At 44.3% G+C, this 25,007-nt stretch overlaps 1 protein-coding gene across 1 annotated transcript; it reads left to right on the top strand.

Annotated features, from left to right (window-relative positions):
* The first annotated feature begins 304 nt into the window (after nucleotides 1–304).
* LOC148220009 (uncharacterized) lies at nucleotides 305–21,217 on the top strand. The gene is made up of 7 exons (XM_088155519.1): nucleotides 305–2,271; nucleotides 4,066–4,185; nucleotides 4,470–4,623; nucleotides 4,969–5,292; nucleotides 6,788–6,893; nucleotides 8,741–8,859; nucleotides 9,475–21,217. Exon 7 carries the CDS (start codon nucleotides 18,154–18,156, stop codon nucleotides 19,213–19,215), a length of 1,062 nt encoding a protein of 353 aa, XP_088011645.1. The 5' UTR covers nucleotides 305–2,271; nucleotides 4,066–4,185; nucleotides 4,470–4,623; nucleotides 4,969–5,292; nucleotides 6,788–6,893; nucleotides 8,741–8,859; nucleotides 9,475–18,153; the 3' UTR covers nucleotides 19,216–21,217.
* Nucleotides 21,218–25,007: the final 3,790 nt, after the last annotated feature.

The following is a 25,007-nucleotide window of genomic DNA, read 5'->3' on the forward strand; positions in this document are numbered from 1 at the left end:
AAACTATGCTCTACTGCACTGTTAATATCCAGGAATTTGCTTTGTCTTTCATTGCAGAGTTGCTGCTTGAATCAGTGTTTCTCTGTGTTAATCCTTGCATGAGGTATACCTTTTTGTCCTTTCTGAATTTCTGGCTAAAGCACCTAATTTGATTTGCCACTTAAACCTCAAAACAACAGTGGGCAGCAAACGCTGTTGCCAGAGTCCCAATGCCTTTGTCTGCTTTTTAAAAAATATATATTAATTACAAGACTCAAAATATGGAGCTGTGCCAAATTTAGCTAGACATTGAGGTAATATTTTTTCTGCCCTAGACTTTTCTTGATATCAGCTGTTGTTCCTTGTCACGTCTTCAACTGGAATGCAATGTACTCAGATGAGACTGCAGCCTCGTAGCAGTTCCTGCTTAATTTAACTTAGCAAACTTGTACTTAAGGACACATATTCTAAGTTGGACTGCTGATATACCCGATAGGTGATAGTTGAAGCACAGAGAGACTGGGTAGTTTGAAGAGGCATTGTGGACACTAAATTCAGAGATAGTTCTCTGAGTCTCAGGCTTCCTGTAGTGGTGGACCATGCTGGGAAGATTAATGCTATCATCCCTCCAACCCTTCTGCCCAGGATGCCCAAGTAGCTGGCTCCAGAAAACATCCTGTTATGCTGTTACAAAGATAAGCTATTTGTGATCTATTCAACAACACTACTGATACTCTATTCCTGGGTCAAACAGTTGCTACTCCTTTGTAGTGTGTCTGGAACATTATTAAAGTTGCATACAGTAAGCTGTGTTTGCCTGTATTGCAGACCTTACAGTCGAAGGGACATTAAGGAAGATAACATGATAGGCACTCAGGTGGTCAGGTAAGACCTTCAGTTCCTGTTATCAATGTGTGTGGCAGATCTCAACAGGGATGTGCTGACACTCAAGATATCTGCAGCCTATATGCTTTACTTGTGTCTACATACTTCTGCTACTGATATTCTTACCTGTAACTGGTTGGAATGTATTTTTCCTTTAAGAACCTCTTTTGGCTTTCTGGAGCCATTTAGACCGATGATAAAATCGGTATGTTGTTTCTGGTGATAATGTCTTCAACGGCAATTTTTACAAGTATAAAGGACCAACCATTGTACTCGCCACACATTTTGAACTTCACATTTTAAAACTTGATGTGCTAGTAGCTGCATGTCTGCAACTATGTATGCTATCTACTCCAGCTGAAAATAACTCCACATCACCAAGGATACAGCTCTAGCCAAAAGGTTATATAACCTTAAATCCATAATTTTCGCAGGCTTGTGTTAATGTAGCTACACAGATGTTTCCCTCTATTGGCTTGTTCCTGCTGTGCTGTCTGTAAGTTGCTGCCTAGGAACATCTGTGTCCTTTGACTTCTGTGTTTCTCTGCAGAAACATTGAGGGCTGGGATAAATTAACAACCAAGTCTGATGAACAGAAGGTCAACTGTTTCTAATAATTCTAAGTTGCTTATCTACCCCTTTCCAACACAGTTTTCTTGTTGAGCTAAGAAAGTGGAATTTTCATTTGGCATAGAGACTGCTGATATGGATATCTCCCTGATTTTAGATACTGGTTTTTATCTAGTTTCATTACCCCAAGAGGTTCCATCTTCAGGATCTTCAGCTTTTAAATGAGGTGCAGGTTGTCTGAGAACAGACAGCCTATAAGCAACTCCTTGCTGTTCCGTGCTTTAATCCCAGTGTCCTCTTTGCTGAACTCTAACTCAGAGAAGCCTGGTCTGATCTCAAACCAAACTGGTGCTAGTCAAAGAAACAGTTGGCATTTGTGTGGGAAAATTTGGATTATTGTGGGCAGGGCTGAATCTAAAATCATCTTGCCAATATCTCCCTCATGATAAGAGCTTGTGGACATTTCAGGAAAGACACTTGACACCTACAGCATCAGCAGGTATGGGATAAAAATCATGACATGAAATATTTATTTCTGAATCACAAGAAGAATGGAAGAGCCAGTATTGATTTGTTTATAACAGGATGTGTTTTTGGTTTTGGTTTGGTTTTTTTGGTTTTTTTTTTTTGGCTTTTTTTTGGCTTTTTTTTTTCTTTCTTTTTAAACAGGATTGTAGAAAGCAAAAATCCTGCTTTCACAGTGGAGGCCTTTGTTGTAGGTGACAAGGACTGGAGAACTCATTTTATCTCTGATGGGAAAGACCTACAACTCCTTCCTTCCAATTGACTGGAATCACTCCCCAAATCTCTAGCTCTTGGAGCAGTTGGCATGCCAGGGTAAGTTTTGAGATAAAAAGGCAACTATCCCCTGGATTTTGGTGTGCAAGAGGTTTCTGGCTGTCTGTTTTGACCTTTGTCTTGTTCTTTCAGCATATTGCCTGTTCAAACTGGTAAAAAAGGTATGCTTCTGGATGCCCTTGCCCTGTATAGGGCATAAAGTTTGGCCCATCCTCTACATCAGAGGAGATTTCCCTTGGACGTTATTGTGCCTCTCCTTGAGGAGCTGTAATAAGTCAGAAAGAGGATCCAGGAAGAGATGAAAATAATCTAGTTCAGTCTGTGTTAACCTCAGTGGAAAGTCTCAAACTTCACTGGCACCTGGACGAGTCTGCTTTTACTGATTGGGCTCTGTTGCTATCACTATATTTCCAGAATCAACCCCAAAATGAAAAAGACAGATGCTTTATCATGCAGCAATATAGATGTCCTTTAAATTGCACTGCAGCAGACAGAACTGCTGTGCTTTGGAATCTGTATTTACTATTGGAATCTTTCAGTCATCTGCTTGTATTTCTTACCTCATTCTCTGTAGTTTTTATGATAAATCAGGATTTGGTCAGTCCTAGTGATCTGGAAGGCTTTCAAAATGATTGTAAAATTGTGTGTGGCGGAGAACTTCACAGATTTCATTTTAACATCAGTCAACATGCATGTTTTTTCTAGGTGTCTTATAGAGGGATTCAGTTATCTCTTTCAGTTGAGACCACGTGGGAAGCTCTAAGCTTGAATTTAGAAATTAGAAGAAGAGTTTTGTGGGATTATTTGCCAGTCGATGAGCTATTTTAGTGGTTCCTACAGATTACTAGTGCACTGGTGAGACCTGAAGTACAGTTTCTAGTTTTGAGCCCCTTACTAAAAGAAAGACTTTGAGATGCTGGGGCATATCCAGAGAAGGGCAACAGGGCTGATGAAGAACCTGGAGCACAAGTCTGATGAGAAGCAGCTGAAGGAGCTGGACTTGTTTAGCATGGATAAAAGCAGGCTCAAGGAGATCTTACTCTTCTGTACAGCTACCTGAAGGAGGTTGTAGCCAAATGGGGGTCAGGTAAAAAGTGACAGGACAACAGGAAATGGCCTCAAGCTGCATTAGGGGATGTTCAGGTTGGACATCAGGAAGAATTTTTTCACAGAAGAGGTTGTCAAGCATTGGAATAGGCTGTCCAGGGAAGTGGTGGATTCGCTATCCCTGAAAGTGCTCAAGAAACCACTAGATGTGGCACTTAGAGCTAAGGTTTAGTTGACAAGGTGGTAATTGGTCAAAGGTTGGACTCTGATCTTGGAGGTTTTTTTCCAACCTTAACAATTCTGTGTATCACCCAGATAGCCATATGAGTTAGCAGTGAGCCCATCAGTTCAGCAAGTTTTTCTTACCCTTTTTATCTCTTTCTGCCAGCTTTGATTTGTGATGAGAAATTTAATCTAGTAGATACCAACTGGCAACTGACCTCTGTCTAGCTTGGATTTACTATCTCTTCCAGTATGTAACTGAGTTGTCACAGAGTTATCTGTGTTTCTCCTTTTCACTAATAAGCACAATGAAAGCTGTTTTCACCTTAGAGAGATTTCTGCCTCAACATTCTCTTTCCCAGCAGTGTATCTGTGGGTTTTTTTTCCTGGGATGGCTGTGAAAAAGCCAAATTAAGGAGGTTGGATTAAGTTTTGTATTTCACAATATAGGAAAACTTAATCTTGTTTTGGTAGTGATGATATTTTGGTTCAGTGTGGTCAAGTCATGTGTCTGTGTCTGTCATCTTTTATTCCTCACGGAACATTCTTTCCTTTTCTTTGCAGCCTCACTGCATATTTTGGTCTGCTGGAGATCTGCAAGATGAAGCCAGGAGAGACAGTGCTGGTTAATGCTGCAACTGGTGCTGTGGGCTCTGTGGTGTGGGGCAGCTTGCTAAAATTGGGGTGAGTGGCTTGAACTGCTCATACTTGCTGCTGGGAAGACATACCTGTAAAACACAGCAACAGGGCCATGAATGATCAGTAGGACAAGCATCCCTGAAGGCATGCCTACACTAGGGTCTTGAGATGGAAAAGCTCCTGAAGACATAGCAAATGTAGTTGGATGTTACAGGAGCTCATATGCTGACAACAACATTACTTTAAGGGTTAGCCCTTCACACAGCACACTGAGTGTCAGCCTGTGTTGTCAGGGGATGTTTATAAATGTTATTCTCCTTTCCTTGCAGGGTTGAAAAGTGGTTGGCTGTGCTGGCTCAGATGACAAGGTTGCCTATTTGAAAAAAATAGGTTTTGATGAAGCCTTTAATTACAAGACTGTTAAATCTCTGGATGAAGCACTGCGTAAAGCCTCTCCTGATGGCTACGACTGTCTTTGACAATGTAAGTTAAGCTCAAGGCCTTGCCTTGAGAAGCCATCATTTTCTTTAAACTGTAGCAGGAACTCAATATTGTAATCATCTAATTGAAGTCTACACCAGGATTTCAATACGGAGATCCATTTAATCAAGCAGTGGTCTCTGTAGGAGCTTACTGCTTTTCTGTTCCCTTCTGTCTTAGGTTGCAATAGAGGATGTGACCAAAAGTATGTATTTTATCACCATCTGTTGAAATCAGGTGGGGCAGTTATCCTTATCTCTGTGGGAGATATTCTCTGCTAATGGGCCATCTGTTAAAACCAGGTGGGGCAGTGTTCTTTATCTTTTCCACAACCCATCCTTCCTCCAGGAGGATATCTTCTGTTAATGGGCAATTGAGTCCCACTGCATGACTGATAAAATTCCATCATCCCATTGGGAGATGCTCCAGCCAGGGGGAGGAGCCAAGCCTTTCATACCTAGATAAAAACTGAGATTTGGAACACCAAGGCAGCCTTTTGCCACTGGATCCCAGAGGAAAACCAGACCTTTCCACATCATCACTGGACCTTCAGAGGAAAACTGCCCCCTTCTACAGGACCACTGCTTCAACTGAACCACATCTGCCATCCAGGAGGACTGCAGCCACCATTTAATTGGATTGCTGTCAACACCCTGACTGATGGGGTGTCAGGTTGTATTCTGACTTTGTCAATGTTTTTGGGTTTGTTCTTTGTAATACTGTATTTCTATTTTAATTTTCCTAGTAGATAACTGTTATTCCTATTCCCATATCTTTGCCTGAGAGCCCCTTAATTTCAAAATTATAATAATTTGGAGGGAGGGGGTTTACATTCTCCATTTTAAAAAAAGAGGCTCATGCTTTTCTTGGCAGACACCTGTCTCTCAAACCAAGACACCTTCCCACATATATTTCTGCAGCTGAGTTAAGCAGTAACAGAAAGAACAAAAACAAAAAGACAAAGCTGGATTATTGGCAGTATTTGTGAATGGAGAGAGAAGTTTTACTTCACTCTCTGAAAAGCATGGCACATTTTGGGGAGGTGACAGTCACAGTAACATGAAACTGATCCAGTCCATTCCTGGTCCTACCTTTGACCACAGGCAGTTCTCTGCTATTGCGGAAAAGGGAATGAGTGTGGATGGCTCCACATCATGTGGTCATGGAGGCTGCATTGATACCTGTAAACAAAAGAGTAGCAAGGCCCACTAGTAAAACTACTGGAGCAGCCCTCAGAAAGTTTCTGGCATCTCCCAAATATAGCTGAAATTATTGAATGTCAATTCACTTTCAAGATAAAGAACTTGCCCTATCTCTTTTGATTTCTTACTACAGCTAACATATGCATTATACCTGATAATATAATACCTGGCCGCAGAGGTATTAGCTGATATACCAGCCTTGAACTCCCTGGCTAGGTACCTGGTTTAAAAGAAGCCATCATCATCTCTTTAGCATGTCTTTCCTTCAGCAGTGCTTCTGCCAATCCAGGGATGAAGGCCATGGTGTTTTTCCTTTCTCTGGCAATTGAAAGGAATATTTGGTGTCAGGGCAAAGTGCTTGTCTCTGTGGCAGTAGCTCCTGCCGCTTTGCGTTAGCCTTCCAAATTTCATGTCCCATGCTGCTAAGGTCTTAAATAGGTTTTATGGTCATGTCCATTCCCTTCATTCTCACTTCGAACTTTTGTGCAGAGCTCCCCATAGCAGTATATTTTCTCACTGCTTTTCACTATTAAAAGCTTATTTTCACAGCACATCCCTATTTTAGAGATGAGAACCATAAAGTAAAAAGTTTACATTACCACAATGTAAAGATGCAAAATTGCAGACTGGCGTGTGTGAAAAGCAGAGTTGGAGCTTCTTAGCACCCTTAGGAAGAGGGATCTATGTGCTAGTCCTGCCTGATGCTTCCAAACCAAGCTTCACAAAGCAGATTTGGAATTAAAACTGATTCCCTACATTCATAACTAATTTTTCGAAGAGTGAGATTGAGTCCTCATAGCACTGTGTAAATGCAAGGGTTTCTGTGGCCACCAAGTCTTTGGGGTAGTGGAAGTTGCTTCCCCTGACTGAACCTGTTGTTGCAACAATCCAGTGTTGGCAGATTTTGGCAGTCAGTGCTAAACACTGAATTGTTTCTAATACTGCACATGCTCTGGTTCTTGTAGGTGGATGGAGAATTTGCCAGTGTTGCTATCAACCAGATGAAGAAATATGGAAGGATTGCAGTTTGTGGTGCCATCTCTCACTACAATGACTCTGTGCCTCAGAAAGGTGAGGGCCTTTATTGTGTCTAAATTGATTTTCTCTTTGGTGATGGCAAAAAGACATAACGGAAGTCTACTGTTGACTTCCCTGTGCCATTTAAGTGTATATATGTGTATACATTTGGGTAACTGCTGCTGTGGGACACTGGGACCATGTTCCTTGTGTTGTGTACATGCACTCATCCTCCTTTGTGCACACTATCTGGTGAACATCAGCTGATTAGAAATGAAGGACTGGCTAGAATACTTAAAACAGGACTCCACACGGCCCTATGCAGATATAGACCAGCAGAAGGTAGTTGGGGGGTCATGATACCATTTATACCGTAGTACACACTTTAAAATGAGATAATGATTTTCTGTCATGTTTTTAGATGATGCAGCTTAAGGTTTTGGGTTTTTCTTCCCAGAAGATTTCAGCTACTAATAAAACTGCTGAGAAATGTGGATGAATTCATATTCATTTTCAGTATAATTAAATTTTCCAGATTTGCCTTCTGAAAGAAATACGAGGACTATATTCTCTTTGGTAGCTGACCAGCTTTGGACTCTCAGATCACTTTAAAAAAATGGAAGAAGTTTTTGGTAATGAGGAAACTATCACACATTTTTATAATTGAGGAAACTGTTTTTCTAGAGGTTATAACTTAAATTTTGAGAGTTAGAGAGAGCATGAGTGTTGGAGTCAGTAAGTCAGGAGTTTCTCTGAATCCTTCAGAGAGAGATCAGAATGCAGGGATTGAGTTAAAGTCTTTGGATGGTTTGAAGTATGTTAAGCCTCTCACACATAAGGCAGAGGTGAAGGTTTAGGTTGTAGCATGAGGGAGCAAGTAAGTGAGTAGAAGGAATGAGTAAGTGAATAGATGGAGTGAGTAAATAAGTAAGTAAATGGAATAAGTTTTAAGTGCTTTTAGTGAGCAAAAGGTCTTAGAGGCCAGAGAAGTAGTACATGTTCTAGTGAAGGTTGAAAAACATGCTAGTGTTTCCTTCGAGGCTCCAAGAACCTCGCTTCAGACATAATAGAGTTAGAGTTAAGAAAATTGTTGACATTTTTCAGTTAGAACAAGATAGGCCATGAACGTAGTCTATACGTAGCCTGGCGTGCTAAGAAACTAGAATTCTAATAGGTTAAGGAGTAGTGGTCCGAGTTTGTGTCTTAGCTTGCTCGTAAGTTTATATAAAAGAACATGCTCGGGGAGAGCTGGTGCTTTTTGCCATTGCTTTTGCTTTGCTTTTGTTCTGGCTCTCTCGCCGCCATCATCAACATCCAAGAAGATAGGAGCTGCCCAGCTTCTCCGGCCCTGCTGAGACCATGGGGAGCTTCTGCTTCTGTTTGGGACTCTAAGCCAGAACTTAACATGGACTTTGCTGTCTGTGACTTTTGCTTTTGAGAGTGATGTGCTTCTACAATAAATAACTTTATAGCAACTATTAGCTGCTTCACTTTTTGAAGAACATAACCCAACAGTGTGGGTGCCTCAGAGCACCCGGAGGTTTTAAAACCTCACACATGAGAGCCTGTCAGGCTATCAAACAAGGTCTTAAAACAGTATTTTTGAGATTCAGCTTAAGTCCCTCAGGTGAAGCTGAGGCCATTTTATTTCTGCATGAAAGTGCTTTCAAAATTGTTTAGCTCCATAGCTTTATGGATCAGGCCTTTGTCTCCCTAGGTGACTGTCCATGAATCTTTGGTCTTTTGTGCTGGAAAGTCTTTTTGGAAGAAATATCTGTTGCTTCTGGATGAAACAAAGTGATTCAGTGGTCTTTAAAGGTTAAAAGCTCACTTTGTGCATTGGGACTTATTCTGAATGAAACTGATGTTGCAGGTGGCTTGCTGGTTCTTTTCTCTTGCAGGGCCTTATGTGCAGATTCCCATGATTTTCAAAGAACTTCAAATGGAAGGGTTTATTGTGAGCTGATGGAACAACCGCCAGAAGGAAGGTCTGCAGGCCCTGCTAAAGTGGGTCATGGAGGTAAGGAAGGAAGGAGCAGTTGTTTGTAAGGTGTACTCACGCTGCAGATTCCATCTTTGCAAGAGGTCTCTTGTCATAGCTGTTTAGGTGAGATCCCAGCATGACACTTTCCTTCTCCCTGACTTGATCCTTGAGACTCTTGGGGACACTGAAACCATAGTAAATATGCCTGATCCCTTCTGTTTTGTTGAGACCTCTGATATCAGCTTGTAGACTCCAATATAATCCAGAATACATGTAGGCTTTGAAGAAGCATGCTTCCAGATTAATTCCAAACACTTATCTGGTAATGAAAATTTTCATATTTAGAGTAATTCCTGTATCTCTCATTCAGTCATTTGTAGTATGGGCCTGTCAGTTGTTTGGGGACCAAGTAGCAATAAATCTATCCTGATATGTTTTTCAGCAGTGACTTTTGCTTCCTGTTATGACTCCAAGTAAAAGGTTTTACAACAAAAGCAGATCCTCACAAGAGCCCACCTGGTTTTGCAGTTATCCTGGTGCATGCCAGCTTGCATTTTTCAAGTGAAATATATATGCTGGAGAAAATTTTACTGGAATTTATTCAGTTTTGGTGGATGAAAATTCAGCAATTTCCTTTGTTACTTTTGACAGGGAAAGGTGAAGTACCATGAACAAGTCACTGAAGGATTTGAGAACATGCCAATGGCTTTTATAGGAGTGTTAAAGGGAGAAAATCTTGGAAAAGCTGTTGTAAAAGTGTGAAGATAGCTATTCCTGGGAGAATGGCACAGGGATATGTGATTCTGTTAAATGGTTTTAATTCACTCATCAAATCATACGATCAGTATGTTTCAATCATTTTGCTGGATGTTTGGTGATCATAACGTCTGTTAATAATTTGGCTAATAAGTCTCAGTATATTCCAATTGCTTTGCTCTTGAAGAAATTGAGAATTGCTTCCCAGAGCTACACAAAACAAAGTGCCTTAAAATTGCTGAAAATGAGAACTGTAACAGATCTAATAATAGCTTGAGCCTTTCTATGAACAGGCTTGTAGAGAGGAAAATCAATTAGAAAAGCTTTGCTAACTGATGGCACATTTAATTTTTACCCATTGATTTGGCCCAGAACTTTAGAAAGGGGATTTTTTAAACCCATATCAAGGAGCGGAGAACAAGATAAGCTAACAACACTTGGTGATTCCAGCTTCCTCTTTAGCTGGCTTTTTATTTTTCTTTTATTAAACAGTATAGATATCTCAGTTATTCTGAGAATATGGAAAGGGAAAATAAATCTCTTAAGGTATACTTCGCTTTTGTTATAGTTCTATTTGTGAAACACTCTTTCACTTCCTTGTGGTTAACACAGAGGAGCTAAAATATTATAAGGACTTGTTTATCTCAGCAGATCTCAGTACAGGTGATATAGATAGATTACTAATTTCCTTGAGAAACTTTTCATTGGTGTCCAAGCTTGGAGCTGGCCTTGCCATAGTGTTCACCCTGGCTCTCCTGGAAGGTGAGATGAATATGATGGCCCTACTGTGTTTAATTGGTGTCTAGCACACACAATGCACTGAGTAAAGGAGACACACAGGTTAGCAACACTAAATATCTTAAATGTTCTGAAAAAGAACAAGGACCTGTTACTATGGGATACAGACAGGCATTAAAGATGATGGTGATACATTTTCAGTCACTGTAGAGGACTTCTTGGTTAGTTTTAAGGTTTCATTACTGATCCTCGAAGAGACATCCCAAACAGTCTTAATATCTTTGCAGTGCCAGGATTCGATGCTCTGTATGTCAACAAAAAGAGATCACTTATTTAAGATGTAGATTGACAATACTTGCTGAGTGGACTTAACAAAACACACCCTGAAATACAGGTCAACTGGCCACTGGGGAAATAAGGAATCCTGGCACAAGTAGGGAAGAGGTTCTGGTAGCTTTATAGTGTTTTCTGAGGAGAAGGAATTGACAATTTGTGTTAGCTTCAGAGCTGTAGTTTTACATTGGCCACTGAGGAAGATCTGTGGACTAATACCACTGCGTATCATGTAAAGCAGTAAACCAAAAAACGGAACTTGTTGACAGTAGGCTTCAGATGCACTGAGTAGAGATGTGCTGTTGTGTGGTGTTTTTTTTGTTGAGGAATTTTCAGAGGGCTTGCAAGTCCTAAAATACTGAATTGTTTTAAGGCCAGTGAATTAATGATCTCTTGTTTCAAGTAGAGTGATGATTGGGAAATGAATTAAGAATAGCCACATGGAGTTCCTGTCTCTTGGTCATAAATGCAGAAAGATTTGTCAGTTAGATTAATCCTGGCACAGCTGTTTCCTCCTAAAATACTGATCTGTACATTTCCCTTGCTGTGTGAAGAGTTTATGTTTCATAAATAGCAGTTGATTTTGCAAGGCTGTTTAATCACAAAAATACAATTTTTCTGTGTAAAACAAACAACACACACCTCTGAACTTCTCTGAGGAATATAGCTATATCCTCCTGAAAATTCAAGTTTTCTGTTACACGTCAGGAACACTACTGCCACATGAATAATGACAATTATATCCCTCATTGTCTGGCACTGTCTGGAGGTCTTGCAGTAGTTTCTTACTGTGAGCTTTGTTGTCCTCAAAGTTCTAAGTTTGTGAAACAATGCCTGGATTTTTCCACATATTGAAAATAAAAAGGAAATATGGCACAAGGCAGAATAAAGGTCTCTGTTTCCCCCTGCTAATGAAGCAAGCTAATCCTATGAGTACAGCCAGGGTAATGAAGTTAACAAGGTGCCAATGCCCAGCCTAGAACAAAGATGCAGCAGTGTGTTGCTGGGATTGGCTTTTCTGCCAGTACATGGTTCTGTGCTTTTAGGGGCAGAGCATGGGTAGTACCATGCAGGCAGTCCAGCCTGTCCTCTGACAGTTGCACAGGGCCTGTGAGCAGCAAACACTCTGCTAGGCACCCCTCCTCTAACATTATCATTCTGCAGCTGAGCTTAAAGGCTTGCTGGGAAAAGGTGAACTCTGGTGTACCCACAGGCTGTCAGAAGGTGTTGCAAGGGCTTGCCTCGGGCTATGTCAGTTCAGCAGTTCTCCATTGCATGTGTTTGCAAAGGTGGAAAGGGTGTCAGCTCTGCCCAGGGTGCAGTGGTCATTCATTAATAACCTTGCAGCTGTGGCTATCTGAAACTCATCTCTGGTCTTTTTGTGCTGCTTTTTTCCAGTCCATATGGCCATGTTTGTGCCACTGCATAAGTTACACTTTACAAGTAGGGTGACAGTGGGATTCTTGAGACTTTATTATCTAAATAAATTGAGGATGTAATATATGAGAGCAAGAGGGTGTCCTGGGGTGACTTTGTCATTGTTTTTGTTTTGATTTGCCAATTTAAATAAACTCATTTTCCTGTTGTGAGACAGAACCAGGATCAAAAGAGCAAGGCAGGCTTAAAACTTGAGAGTATGAAAAAAATAAATTTATTAACTACACAAACAAAGAGAAGGGAAAAAAACCAAATTCAGAATAAAATTTTTTCAAACTTCTCCTTCCTTCCCCCCCCCAACTTTCATAACAACAAAACAAACATATAACAAATACTTCGGTCAGTCCCTAATTTAGTCTATTTCAGTTCACTTCTGGAGAGAGAAGCCTCTTCTTGTTGAAGCTGTAGGGATTTTTCCCACAAGAAGGAAGAAAACAGTCTTCTCGTGGTTTCATTTTTCACGATTTGCATCCGCCCGGGAACCTGCAATCGTGACGCTCCTCCCAACTCCACAGCCTTCCCAAAGCTGTAGATGTGGGCCATGTCTGTCTCATGGGGTATTATTTTTAAGAATGAAATGTTTTACAGCAAAGGTTCTTTTCATCTCCTTTCTCTCTGTTCAGGCTTTATCCTCAAAAAAATCTGAAATCCCCTTTTTCCTCAAGGCAAAGGTTCTTAACACAGGTGCTCTTTAGTCAAATCATCTATTAAATGGAACATTTTCATCCCCCCATGTCTCTTTCCATGGTTTATAGGAATATTCAGTACATCAGTTCATCCCTACAATTTCACAAAAAGATTTTCAGGCATTTCAGCATCTTCTCATTCTCCTTCCATCTAAAGAACTCAGCTCTTACTTCACTGACTTCAGAAATCTTCTTATTCCCTTTCATATTAAAAGGAAAGGCTGGAGGCTTTGCAAATCTTATCTGAGCACTAAAGAGTTAAAGTTTAACACAACTACAAGAGTTGGGCCAGGCTCAGGCCGTGCTGGGGGGGCAGCTGAGGTGTCAATCAGCCTTTCTGGGGCTGGGCTGCAGCCCCACACTGCTCATGGCCACCCGGGCAGGCCCGGCCCGTCCGGCAGCAGCAGGAGCTGGGCCCCCCCCACGCCAGAGCCGCAGGCCGGTGGAGGAGGAAGCCGTGAAGGTCTTGGCACACAACTTTTTTCTACCCCCGGCCATTGGGTCTCCTCGTTTGCAAATGGGGCCCCAAGCGGCCTCCCGAGCCTCCCCCCCATGAGGGGGGAGGAACTCGGGTTGGTGTTACCTGCTCAGCCGCCGGAAGACCAAGAGAGTCAGTTCCGGATTACCTTCCTCAAAATGTGTGTTCACGGAGCGAACTAACTTTCTCTAATTGGCTGTTGAAGGTGTCCCAACCCCCACAGAGGAAATTCCCTTAGAGAGAACTTCTCTCTGAGTTTCTTCTTCCCAAGTCAACCTATCACAGTCATGTTGAATTGTATCCCCATTTGTCTGCTTAGCCCAGAAATAAGTTTTGTACCTTTAAGGCTGGATTTGAGAGTGAAGGAGGGGGGAGGAGAAGCGGTGGAATGTCTGAGGCAGTTGTTTTCAAAACACAGAGATAGGAGTTTCATCGTCTTGTCCTCCTGGACTGTGTCACCGTGGTGGACGGCGGAGAGAGCTCTCCTTTGCTTTTTGTTAGTTTCTGACTAACTGAAGCAGAGAAGTTCCCCGGAAAATGTTTTTCCTTTTCTTTCCTGGAATTATTTGAACCTGCTCTGGACTGGGGACCTGGGGGAGCACCAGGAGCTTGCACCTGCAGCCACTGGGGCTGGCCTGGGCAGCGGCATTTTCCAGCGCTGGAGGGACTGAGAACAGACTGAGCCGAGCTACCACCCACAGGAGAGAGACTTTCTGAATTTGTCATCTCTTCAGAGCAGTGAGAGGTTTTGTTTTTCGGTATTGGGGTTTTTTTTTGTGCTGGGCAGTGCTGTGCCTGTTGAATAAACAGGTTTTTTCCACTTCTCTCTGAGGAAATTTCTTTCCTGAACCAGCTGGGGGAGGGGCCGCTCAGGTTTACTTTCGGGGGGGAAGCCCTCTGAAAGTTATCTCCCAAATTTACCCTAAACCAGGACAAATACACATTTTGGTGCCCAATGTGGGGCTCAAGAAAGTGGAAAAAAACGGTATTGATGGCATTTTGGTTGAATTTACTCTGTATTGGGACAAAGCAATCTGTAAACATGTTGTTTGAATTCACAATGTCTCTTGGGGTGGAGGCCTTCATGTGTCTCTGGTCCCTAGGCTTTTTTGAGGTTGTGATACCTTTATGGTCCCTAGGTTTATTTTCTTACCCAGAACTAGCTCCAGTAGTGTCCCTAACACGAAGTTTTTCAGTAGGGGGGCACGGATTAGAATAGCTATTGTGCTGGGTTTGGTGGTAATGATTTATAGGAAGTTTATAAAGGTATGGAGTCTGTTCAAGGTATATATGGTTCATGGTTATGGTTATGCACCCAGTTTGTTACAGGAGAAGGGGATGAGGCTTCTCGGCCTTTCCTTCTCCTTTGAATCTGTTACATCACTTTTGGAAAATGTTCAGTTTCCCCTGAATGTTAAAGAGACCACCTTCCTGGTATTTAATCTGGTAAGCCTCCTCTATACAGTCTTCAGCTTCTCTAGAATGAGGGCTGAGATTTCTAGAGGGGCTGATGAGACCCCTGACCCAAGAGTAGACCCAGGCATGGAAAATCCTGAGTGGTGTGGAGAATGGGAGGATATCGGCCAAATCCTGAAGGAATTTTCTGACCCTGTAGTCTGGGACTTTCCGTGTGATCAAATTCAGAACCCAGCTAAGGTGGGGAAATACCTGAAAGAGAGGTGCCATGATGACTCTAAGGAGAAAAAGATCATTGCTGTAAGCTGGGCCCTGGCATATGCTTATTGCACACTGCTAGGTACTGTAGGGCAGCAGAGAGAGGCAGGGGGGTAGGGAGATAAATCAGCAGCTACCCCAGTCACTCAGGTGGCAGCCAACACCCCAGCCACTCTGGTTGTAGTTAAACCAGACAGTGAGCCTAAGCCACTGGCAGTTGCTGCGAGAACGAAGCACACCAGCAAAACTAATCGGCCAGTGGATGATGATGATCCAGGGGAAGGACCCTCAAAGCAAGCTCCTTATAAAAAATCAGAAATCACAGCAACTGACACAAGATGAGAAGTCCTTTCCCCTGAAAGGGCTATTGAGTCTGTATCCCTGAAAGACCTTCTTGGCCTAAGAAAGGATTATACCTGACGATCTAATGAATCTATAATTAGTTGGCTAGTCCGTCTTTGGGATGCTGCAGGTGAGGCTACAATTGTGGATGGCACTGAAGCCAGGCATTTAGGATCCCTGTCACATGATCCCGTTATTGACCAAGGAATGATGAAGGGGGACTAATCCTCAGAGTCTCTGGGCACGGGTCCTGGACAGTGTAGCACAAAGATACCTGTGTGCAGACGATCTTTATATGCAGCAGACCCAGTGGAAAACTAGAACAAGGGATTCAATGTTTGAGAGAAATGGCAGTGGCAGAGATTGTCTTCTCAGATGTCCTAACAACTAGGAATCCCGATTTGATACCATGTACATCTGTGATGTGGCGAAAACTTGTACGGCTTGGGCCCCATGAATACGCTTCTGCTTTAGCAATAATGAAGCGGGATGAGAAGGATGAGACCGTGCTCGATATGGGGAAGAAGCTCCGAGCATATGCAGATGCCGTGCATGGCCCAACACATGCCAGGATAGCAGCAGTGGAAACACGTCTGCAGAAATTAGAAGATAAGATACAGGAGAATCATGAGAAACTCAGGGAGGAGATTAAAGAGGACCTTCTCCAAATCTCAGCTGTACAGATCAGAGGTTCTGGTACCCAACACAGATGTTCCCCAGATAAGGAGAGAAGGTACACCCGACGAGCTGAGCTGTGGTTCTTGCTGCGTGATTGCGGGGAAAACATGAGGAGATGGGATGGAAAATCAAAATCTACTGCTGCTCTGGCCCAATGGGTGCATTAACTGAAGGAAGGCAAGACTCCAAGAGGAAGTTCCACCAAAAGGAGAGCAGCTCCAGTTGCCCGTAGCCAAACTGCCAGGTATGATGATGATGATGACATGTCCAATCCCCTTGAAGGAACCTCCAAGACATATGCCCAGGGAAAGAAGGATAACCAGGCTTAGAGGGGCCCTGACTCTAGCCAGGTAGAGGTTGGGGGAAACCCTGTTTTTTGGATCGTGTGGATTCGTTGGCCTGGCACATCTGAACCACGAAAATATGAGGCCTTAGTTGACACTGGTTCGCAATGCACATTAATTCCATCGAGGTATATGGGGGCAGAATCTGTTTCCATCGCTGGCGTGTCAAGGGGATCTCAGGATTTTACTTTGATGAAAGCTGAGGTGAGCCTAAGTGGAAATGGATGGAAAAACCACCCTATTGTGACTGGCCCAGAGTCCCCACATATTTTGGGCATAGACTTCTTCCGAAGTGGGTATTTCAAAGACCCAAAGGGACTCAGGTGGGCTTTTGGAATAGCTGCTGTAGAGACAGAGGGCATCAAGCAATTGAACACTTTGCCTGGACTGTCAGAGAACCCATCTACAGTAGGACTTCTGAAGGGGGAAGAGCAACAAGTACCAAGTGCCACTACAACAATGCACCGCCGACAGTACAGAAGTCGAGATGCTGTGATTCCCATTCATAAAATGATCCGTGAGCTGGAGAGCCAAGGGGTGGTCAGCAAAACCCACTCACCCTTCAACAGCCCCATCTGGCCTGTGCGTAAATCTGAAGGAGAATGGAGATTGACCGTGGACTATCGTGCATTGAATGAAATGACTCCACCACTGAGCGCTGCCGTGTCGGACATGCTGGAACTGCAGTACGAGCTGGAGTCCAAGGCAGCAAAGTGGTACGCCACTATCGATATTGCCAATGCATTTCTCTCCATTCCTCTGGCAGCAGAATGCAGGCCTCAGTTTGCTTTCACCTGGAGGGGAGTGCAGTACACCTGGAATCCCTTTCCTCAGGGGTGGAAACACCCCTACCATGTGCCATGGACTGATCCAGGCTGCACTAGAAAAGGGTGAGGCTCCAGAACATCTGCAGTACATCGACGATATCATTGTGTGGGGGAACACAGCAGCAGAAGTGTTCAAGAAAGGAGAGAAAATCATCCAGATTCTCTGGAAGCTGGTTTTGCCATCAAGAAAAGCAAAGTCAAGGGACCAGCTAGTGAGATCCAGTTCCTGGGAATAAAGTGGCAAGATGGACGGCGCCAGATTCCTACCGATGTCATCAATAAGATCACTGCAATGTCTCTACCAACCAGTAAGAAGGAAACACAAGCTTTCTTAGGTTCCATAGGCTTTTGGAGAATGCATATTCCTGAGTACAGCCAGATTGTGAGCTCTCTTTACCTGGTTACCTGCAAGAAGAACAATTTCCACCGGGGCCCTGAGCAGCAGCAAGCCTTCGCCCAGATCAAGCAGGAGATTACTCATGCAGTAGCCCTTGGCCCAGTCAGGACGGGACCAGATGTGAAGAACGTGCTCTACTCTGCAGCCGGGAACCATGGTCTGTCCTGGAGCCTGTGGCAGAAGGTGCCTGGGGAGACTCGAGGCCGACCACTGGGATTCTGGAGTCGGAGCTACAGAGGGTCTGAAGCCAACTATACCCCAACAGAGAAAGAAATTTTAGCAGCCTATGAAGGAGTCCAATCCGCTTCGGAGGTGATTGGTACAGAAGCACAACTCCTCCTGGCACCCCAACTACCAGTGCTGAGCTGGATGTGCAAAGCAAAGGTTCCCTCCAGCCACCAATGCCACATGGAGCAAGTGGATTGCACTTATAACGCAGCGCGCCTGTATTGGTAAACTGAATCGCCCTCGGATTTTGGAGGTAATTACAAACTGGCCTGAAGGTGAAAATTTTGGTTTCACAGATGAAGAAGAACAAGAACAAGTGACACGTGCTGAAGAAGCCCCACCATATAACCAACTGCCAACAGATGAAACATGCTATGCTCTTTTCACCAATGGTTCTTGCCGCATTGTGGGGATGAACCGGAAGTGGAAAGCAGCCGTATGGAGCCCCACACAACAGGTTGCAGAAGCCACTGAAGGAGAAGGTGGATCGAGTCAACTTGCAGAACTCAAAGCTGTTCAGCTGGTCCTGGACATTGCTGAAAGAGAGAAGTGGCCAAAACTCTACCTTTACACTGATTCATGGATGGTAGCCAATGCTCTGTGGGGTTGGCTGGAGAGGTGGAAAGTGGCTAACTGGCAGCATCGAGGGAAACCAATCTGGGCTGCTGAAGAGTGGAAAGACATCGCTACCAGGGTAGGGAGACTACCTGTGAAAGTCTGCCATGTAGATGCCCATGTCCCCAAGAGTAGAGCTAATGAGGAACACCGACACAACGAGAAGGTAGATCAGGCTGCACAGATAGAGGTGTCAAAAATAGATTTAGATTGGCAACACAAGGGAGAGTTGTTCCTGGCTCGATGGGCCCATGATGCCTCAGGTCATCAGGGCAGAGACGCCACCTATAGGTGGGCACAAGACCGAGGGGTGGATCTAACCATGGACAGTATTTCTCAAGTTATCCATGACTGTGAGACATGCGCTGCCATCAAGCAAGCCAAGCGGGTGAAGCCCCTCTGGTATGGGGGGCGGTGGTCCAAGTACAAGTATGGGGAGGCCTGGCAGATTGATTACATCACACTGCCCCAGACACGCCAAGGCAAGCGCTACGTGCTCACCATGGTAGAAGCCACCACTGGATGGTTGGAGACCTACCCTGTGCCTCACACCACTGCCCTGAACACAATCCTGGGCCTGGAAAAGCAGGTCCTTTGGAGGCATGGCACCCCTGAGAGAATTGAGTCTGACAATGGGACTCATTTCAAGAACAGCCTTATCAACACCTGGGCTAGGGAACATGGCATTGAGTGGGTGTACCATATCCCCTACCATGCACCAGCTGCAGGGAAAGTGGAAAGGTACAATGGACTGTTAAAAACCACCTTGAAAGCATTGGGTGGGGGATCTTTCAAAAATTGGGAGCAGTATATAGCAAAGGCCACTTGGTTAGTTAACACCCGAGGCTCCATCAACTGAGCAGGCCCTGCCCTATCTGAGCCCCTGAATATAGTAGATGGAGACAAAGTCCCAGTGGCACATATCAGAGGTTTGTTAGGGAAGGCAGTTTGGATCAATTCTGCCCCGAGTACAGACAAACCCATTCATGGGATTGTCTTTGCTCAAGGACCAGGTTGTACATGGTGGATAATACAGAAAGATGGAACAACACAATGTGTGCCTCCGGAAGATCTGATTGTTTGGTGAGAGTCATATGTAAATATCACTGTTTACTGAGTGTTGCTGTTATTATCTGTACATAGTTGTATACCATATATATGTGTATGCATAAGGTATGCATGTGCAGAGTTAGAATATATATATATTCATTATGGTAATGAGTCGACAATATGGGGATAAGGGGTGGAATATCCTAGGGTGACTTTATCATGTTGAATTGTATCCCCATTTGTCTGCTTAGCCCAGAAATAAGTTTTGTACCTTTAAGGCTGGATTTGAGAGTGAAGGAGGGGGGAGGAGAAGCGGTGGAATGTCTGAGGCAGTTGTTTTCAAAACACAGAGATAGGAGTTTCATCGTCTTGTCCTCCTGGACTGTGTCACCGTGGTGGACGGCGGAGAGAGCTCTCCTTTGCTTTTTGTTAGTTTCTGACTAACTGAAGCAGAGAAGTTCCCCGGAAAATGTTTTTCCTTTTCTTTCCTGGAATTATTTGAACCTGCTCTGGACTGGGGACCTGGGGGAGCACCAGGAGCTTGCACCTGCAGCCACTGGGGCTGGCCTGGGCAGCGGCATTTTCCAGCGCTGGAGGGACTGAGAACAGACTGAGCCGAGCTACCACCCACAGGAGAGAGACTTTCTGAATTTGTCATCTCTTCAGAGCAGTGAGAGGTTTTGTTGTTCGATATTGGGGTTTTTTTTTGTGCTGGGCAGTGCTGTGCCTGTTGAATAAACAGGTTTTTTCCACTTCTCTCTGAGGAAATTTCTTTCCTGAACCAGCTGGGGGAGGGGCCGCTCAGGTTTGCTTCCTGGGGATGTGGGGGCCCTTTGGAAGTTATCTCCCAAATTTGCCCTAAACCAGGACAGAGGGATAGTTTATTTAATCTTAAATGTAAACAACTGCAAGCTTCATCATTTGTTGGCTAAATAGCTCTTCATTTATACATATCATTATTTCTAGAGTAGTGGTTTAACTGCTTAACACCTTATGTTTGACTGTGCAAAATGAAGCAGTCTCTAGAATTATTCCAGGCTAATAAATATCCAACTTTTGTGTCTTGTTCCTAAGCAATGTCAAGCTGGGGCTGTCAGCAATAACTTGTCTGAGCTCAGGACATAGTGGGTACCCTCCTTGAGTTCACCATGGCCTGCCACACCAAAGGTGGCCTCAGGAAGCACTGGAAATTGTTCCAAAGGTCTGTGGGTTGTTGAAATTAGGGAGCTATCCCTGGAATGCATTGCTGCCTGATGAACTTCTCTCATGCTCCCCCCAGGGTCAGTGCCCACACGGGGAGGGGGGTCATGAGACACCATGGCCCAGCTACAGCATCCATTCCTATGTGAAGTGAGATCTATTCCCCAGCTGGATCAAATCCAACCTTAAACCTGTCACCACCCCTGCCTGTAATGCCTTAAGTTTTTATGTTCTGCTTGGGTGTGCTTTTCTGTTGTGCTTGGGTGATGAAGACAAAACAGTCCGATTCCAGCTAAGGACTCAAGGACAATTTCTTCAAACTTCAGGACCTAAGCATAAACAATGTGAAAAGAGAAGGGCAGGCAAGCAAGCAAGCAAGGAAGATGAAACTTCATGATTTGAGACTATTAATTGAACAGTTGACTCCTGCATGCAAATGGACTAAAAACCTATAAAAATGTGAGATCTCATGACCAAGCCCTCTTTTGCTTCCATCTTGGAGCCATCCGGGCAGAGGCCACGACTGGTACTGCCAGAGTGTGGCCTTTGAAGGCCTCTCAATAAATATCCATTTTATTCCCCTTAACTCTGTGTAGCCTCTGTTCCAGCTCCTCTGGGCTTCAGCACTGGCGAGTCAGGCAGGAGAGGTGAGGCATCTGGAAAACCCCTGGACTGAAGCCCTGCCGGCAGTCCCGGAAAGGCCCAGCAGAGGCCCAGAGGTATCCGAGCCAAGAACCCTGGGAACGGAGGCACGTGAGTGATCGAATAAAAGGGTATTCTGTTTAGCTTCTGGGTTAGGTGTTAAGAGGGTTTGTAGATTGTAATTTTGTAAATTGTAAATTTGTTTTGGGAAACCTTAGGGTTCTAATTAGAATTGTTTTACTCTTTATCCACGGGTAAGAAGGAACGCCTTCTTAAAGAGCAGGTTTAAATTGTAGTGTTGTTGGTCTGAAGCCAAAAGGTGGTGCTGCTGATTAGTTTCTGTGCTGCGGCTCTGAGGGTTGTGAGTTCTAATCCCGACTCTTTGCTTGTGTTTTTTACTCTTTATTTTTGAGTATCAGAATGGGTTATGTATCCTCTTGTGAATATGATAATGGCAGTATTCCAAGAGATAGCCCTTTGGGGTTAATATTGAAAAACTGGGCAAATTTAACCGGGGAAAAGTCTATGTTTTTAAAACCTAAACTTATTAGACTCTCAGAGAAAATGTGGCCAACGTATGGACTAGATAATGGAGAAACATGGCCTAAATTTGGGAGTTCAGATCGAAAATTAATATCAAGTTTAATATCCCGAATACGCGGAGACAGATTTTTTTAAGAGTTAGAGTATGCCCAGCTTTTTATGGTATTAGCATGTGAGCAGGACCAAGATAAGAAGAAAGAACATATATTAGTCTTAAAAGGTAAAGAGACAACTTTCAGTAGCATATATAAAAATCCAGAGGAGGCAGAGATGGACCTGGTTGCGGCTGCCATGAGGACAGGATCGGTGCCGGGTGCCCTAGGAGCAGTAGGCACGGGCTCAGGCCAGGGCCTGGCCCCTCCTCTGGCACCCCACAAAGGGGAGCAAAGGGAGGCACAGCTCAGGCGGGGCCCCAGTCAGCGAAGGAGGAGAAAGGCGGGCCTTGGCAGCAATGGACATTGCTCCTGCCGCTGTCTCCGGCACCGACCCGAGGGGTGAGGAAGGGGGGAGGAGATAGCCAGTGTGTACAACCCTCTGCACTGTCCCGAGAGGAAGGGCTATGGGGTAAAGCCTTCTACTGAGAGGAGGGGCCGGGGCGCAGGGCCTTTTACAGGGAAGGCGGAGAGGGAACCTCCCATAGGGGGAGCGGCACCTCCTCTGTTCTCAGGCCTGTGAGATACCATGGCAACCCCGAAGGCCAGGGAGCTGCCTCGGAAGGTGACATCAGCAAAGATGGCAGACACACAGACCGGGAGCAATGTCGCAATAGGTCTTGCATGATGCTTTCTAGGATTGGGACTAACCGAGGTAGATTCTTGGCTACAACAGAGTCAGCTCTTGCTCAAATGGCTCTTAGGAGGAAGAAAAGGATGATGAGATGGACGAGATTATTGCTGCCTTAAACAGGCAGAAGAGGGGAAGGACAGCAAGAAACGCCCTCAGAGAACATAGCCCAATTGCCTACTGTATTAGCTCAAAAAGGGAGAAAGAAAGAGAACTAATTTTGCAACCCCCCTTATGACAAGCAGTTGGTAATCAGGGACCGATGTATGTGAAAGTACCATCCTCCCTTATAGAGTTAAAGCAGTGGAAAACTACTGTGGGGAAATATAAAGAGAACCCAGATAAAGTGGCAAAATTAGTAGAACGGGCTATTAACTCACAAAACCCTGACTGGGTGGATTTGAACTTTATGTTAGATACATTACTTGATCCCACTGAGAGACAAATGGTCAATAAAGCCATCATAACCTCAGTGGAGGGGAGCATAGCCAGTGGATTGCTTCAAGGCACCGTCACTCAGATATTTCCCCTTGAGAATCCTGGGTGGGATCCAAATATACCAGAACATATGGCGAGGCTAAAACCATATCCAAGTCTTGTGGTATATGGGTTAAAACATGGAGTACCTAAAGCTATAAATTGGTCAAAGCTTTATGAAGTGAGACAAAATTATGATGAATCACCATCTGATTTTTTAAACAGGTTAAGAGAAACTGCTATCAAATATACTGATCTAGACCTTGATGGTAAAGCACATTTGGTTTTGGTGTTTATGGGTCAGGCTTCAAATTATATAAGAAGGAAGCTGCAAAAGATAGAGGGAGTCCGAGATATGGATAAACTGCTAGAGCTTGCCTGGAAGGTGTTTCGAGATAGGGGTCCAACTGAAAGAGTTAAATCCCAATCTGGTAAGAAGTCAACTCAGGAAAAGTCATCCAACAAAGCTTCCCATACAGAGAAGGACCAGTGTGCATACTGTAGAAAGTGGGGACATTGGAAAAAGCACTGTCCAGTGTTAAAAGAAAAATCCTCAGTTCCCAGCTCCCAGTAGTACAAACCTCAAGTGGCTCTGGCTCTGAGTGATGGCTGAATCGTTAAAAACCCAATATAATCATGGACAAAGACCCTCTAACTAATTAAAGTTAGAAAGTGATATGTTTATTCACCGCAGGGCTGCACAGGAGTCACCTCCGAAAGGCGTGACCGCCCCGAACAAGGTTCTTTGCCATCTATTTATTCCCCAAGATCTTACATACAATACATATGCATAACCCCAACACCTCCCATCCCCATCCCATATTAAAATGAGCCCATTAGTCCTTCACGCGTACACAGCTCTTCTCTTGAATTGGGTCGGTGGTCTCGAAATGGGTCAGTGGTCTTGAAGGATGAAGTCAGGAGAGTCTTCATCAGGTCTCAGTGACCCTCTGGCACGATCCAAGGCTCCGTGCTTCATGATTAACGGTTTGCTTATTTTACGTTCTTCTGTACGTAAATTTATAATAGCAGATAATTATACCAATTAGCTCTAGCCTAAGCATCTAGTAATCATTAACCTACCATTTACCTACCTAACTTACATCTTGGTCATGGAAACTACTTCTACCTTTAGCAAAAATCTTAACTCTTTAAAACCATGATTCAGGAGTCTTTGCTATGCTGTGGGGTCCCTCCCACAGCCAAACAGTCTTCCCAAAACTGTTCTGACATGGGTCACTGGTCCACGGGGTGCAGTCTTTTAAGGATAGGCTGCTCTAGTTTGGAAGCCAGGACTCTCTCTGTCTCTGGAAGCAGGGGCCCTCTTTCTCTATTCGGGTCTCCCACTAGACCACACCTTTCTCTGGCATCCACCTGCTCCAGCGTGAGCACTTTTCCCACAGCCTGCGAGTGGATCTCTGCACCTCCTGTGGACTTCAGGCATTACAGGGTGACAGTTTGTTTTGTCATAGTCCTCACAACAGAGGCCTGCAGAGGAATCTCGGCTACAACTCTTGGAGCACCTCCTCCCCTCTTCCTTTTCCACTGACTTTGGTGTCACCATGTTGTTTTTCCTTACATGTCCTCCCTTCCTCCTCTTCTATGACTAGAAGAAAAACTGCTGTTTGTAGGTACCATTGCCAACAAGTTCCACTAATTCAAAGATTCTTGCAGGATCCCACGGTGCCAAGAGGTTGATCTCATCTAGGTTCTATGTTGGTGAATTGCTCACCATGCTTCTATTGCTGGCCAGGCGGCCCCATGGCATGTGGGCAGTGGTGGCTGCCATGGTACTGGCGCTATTTAATGCCTCTCTTTATGTGGAACACTGGGAAGGGGGAGCCACTGCCCCTGCCCTCTTCGCCTGCAGCATGGTTGACTAGGTGCAGCCAAGCAGGCAAGGCTCACTGCAGGCCACCCCGAAATGGTGGTGGCCGTGGTGGCACATCATCACAC

Source organism: Sturnus vulgaris, chromosome W, assembly GCF_052056855.1.
Source record: "Sturnus vulgaris isolate bStuVul1 chromosome W, bStuVul1.hap1, whole genome shotgun sequence".
In the NCBI taxonomy this organism is placed as follows: Eukaryota; Metazoa; Chordata; class Aves; order Passeriformes; family Sturnidae; genus Sturnus; species Sturnus vulgaris.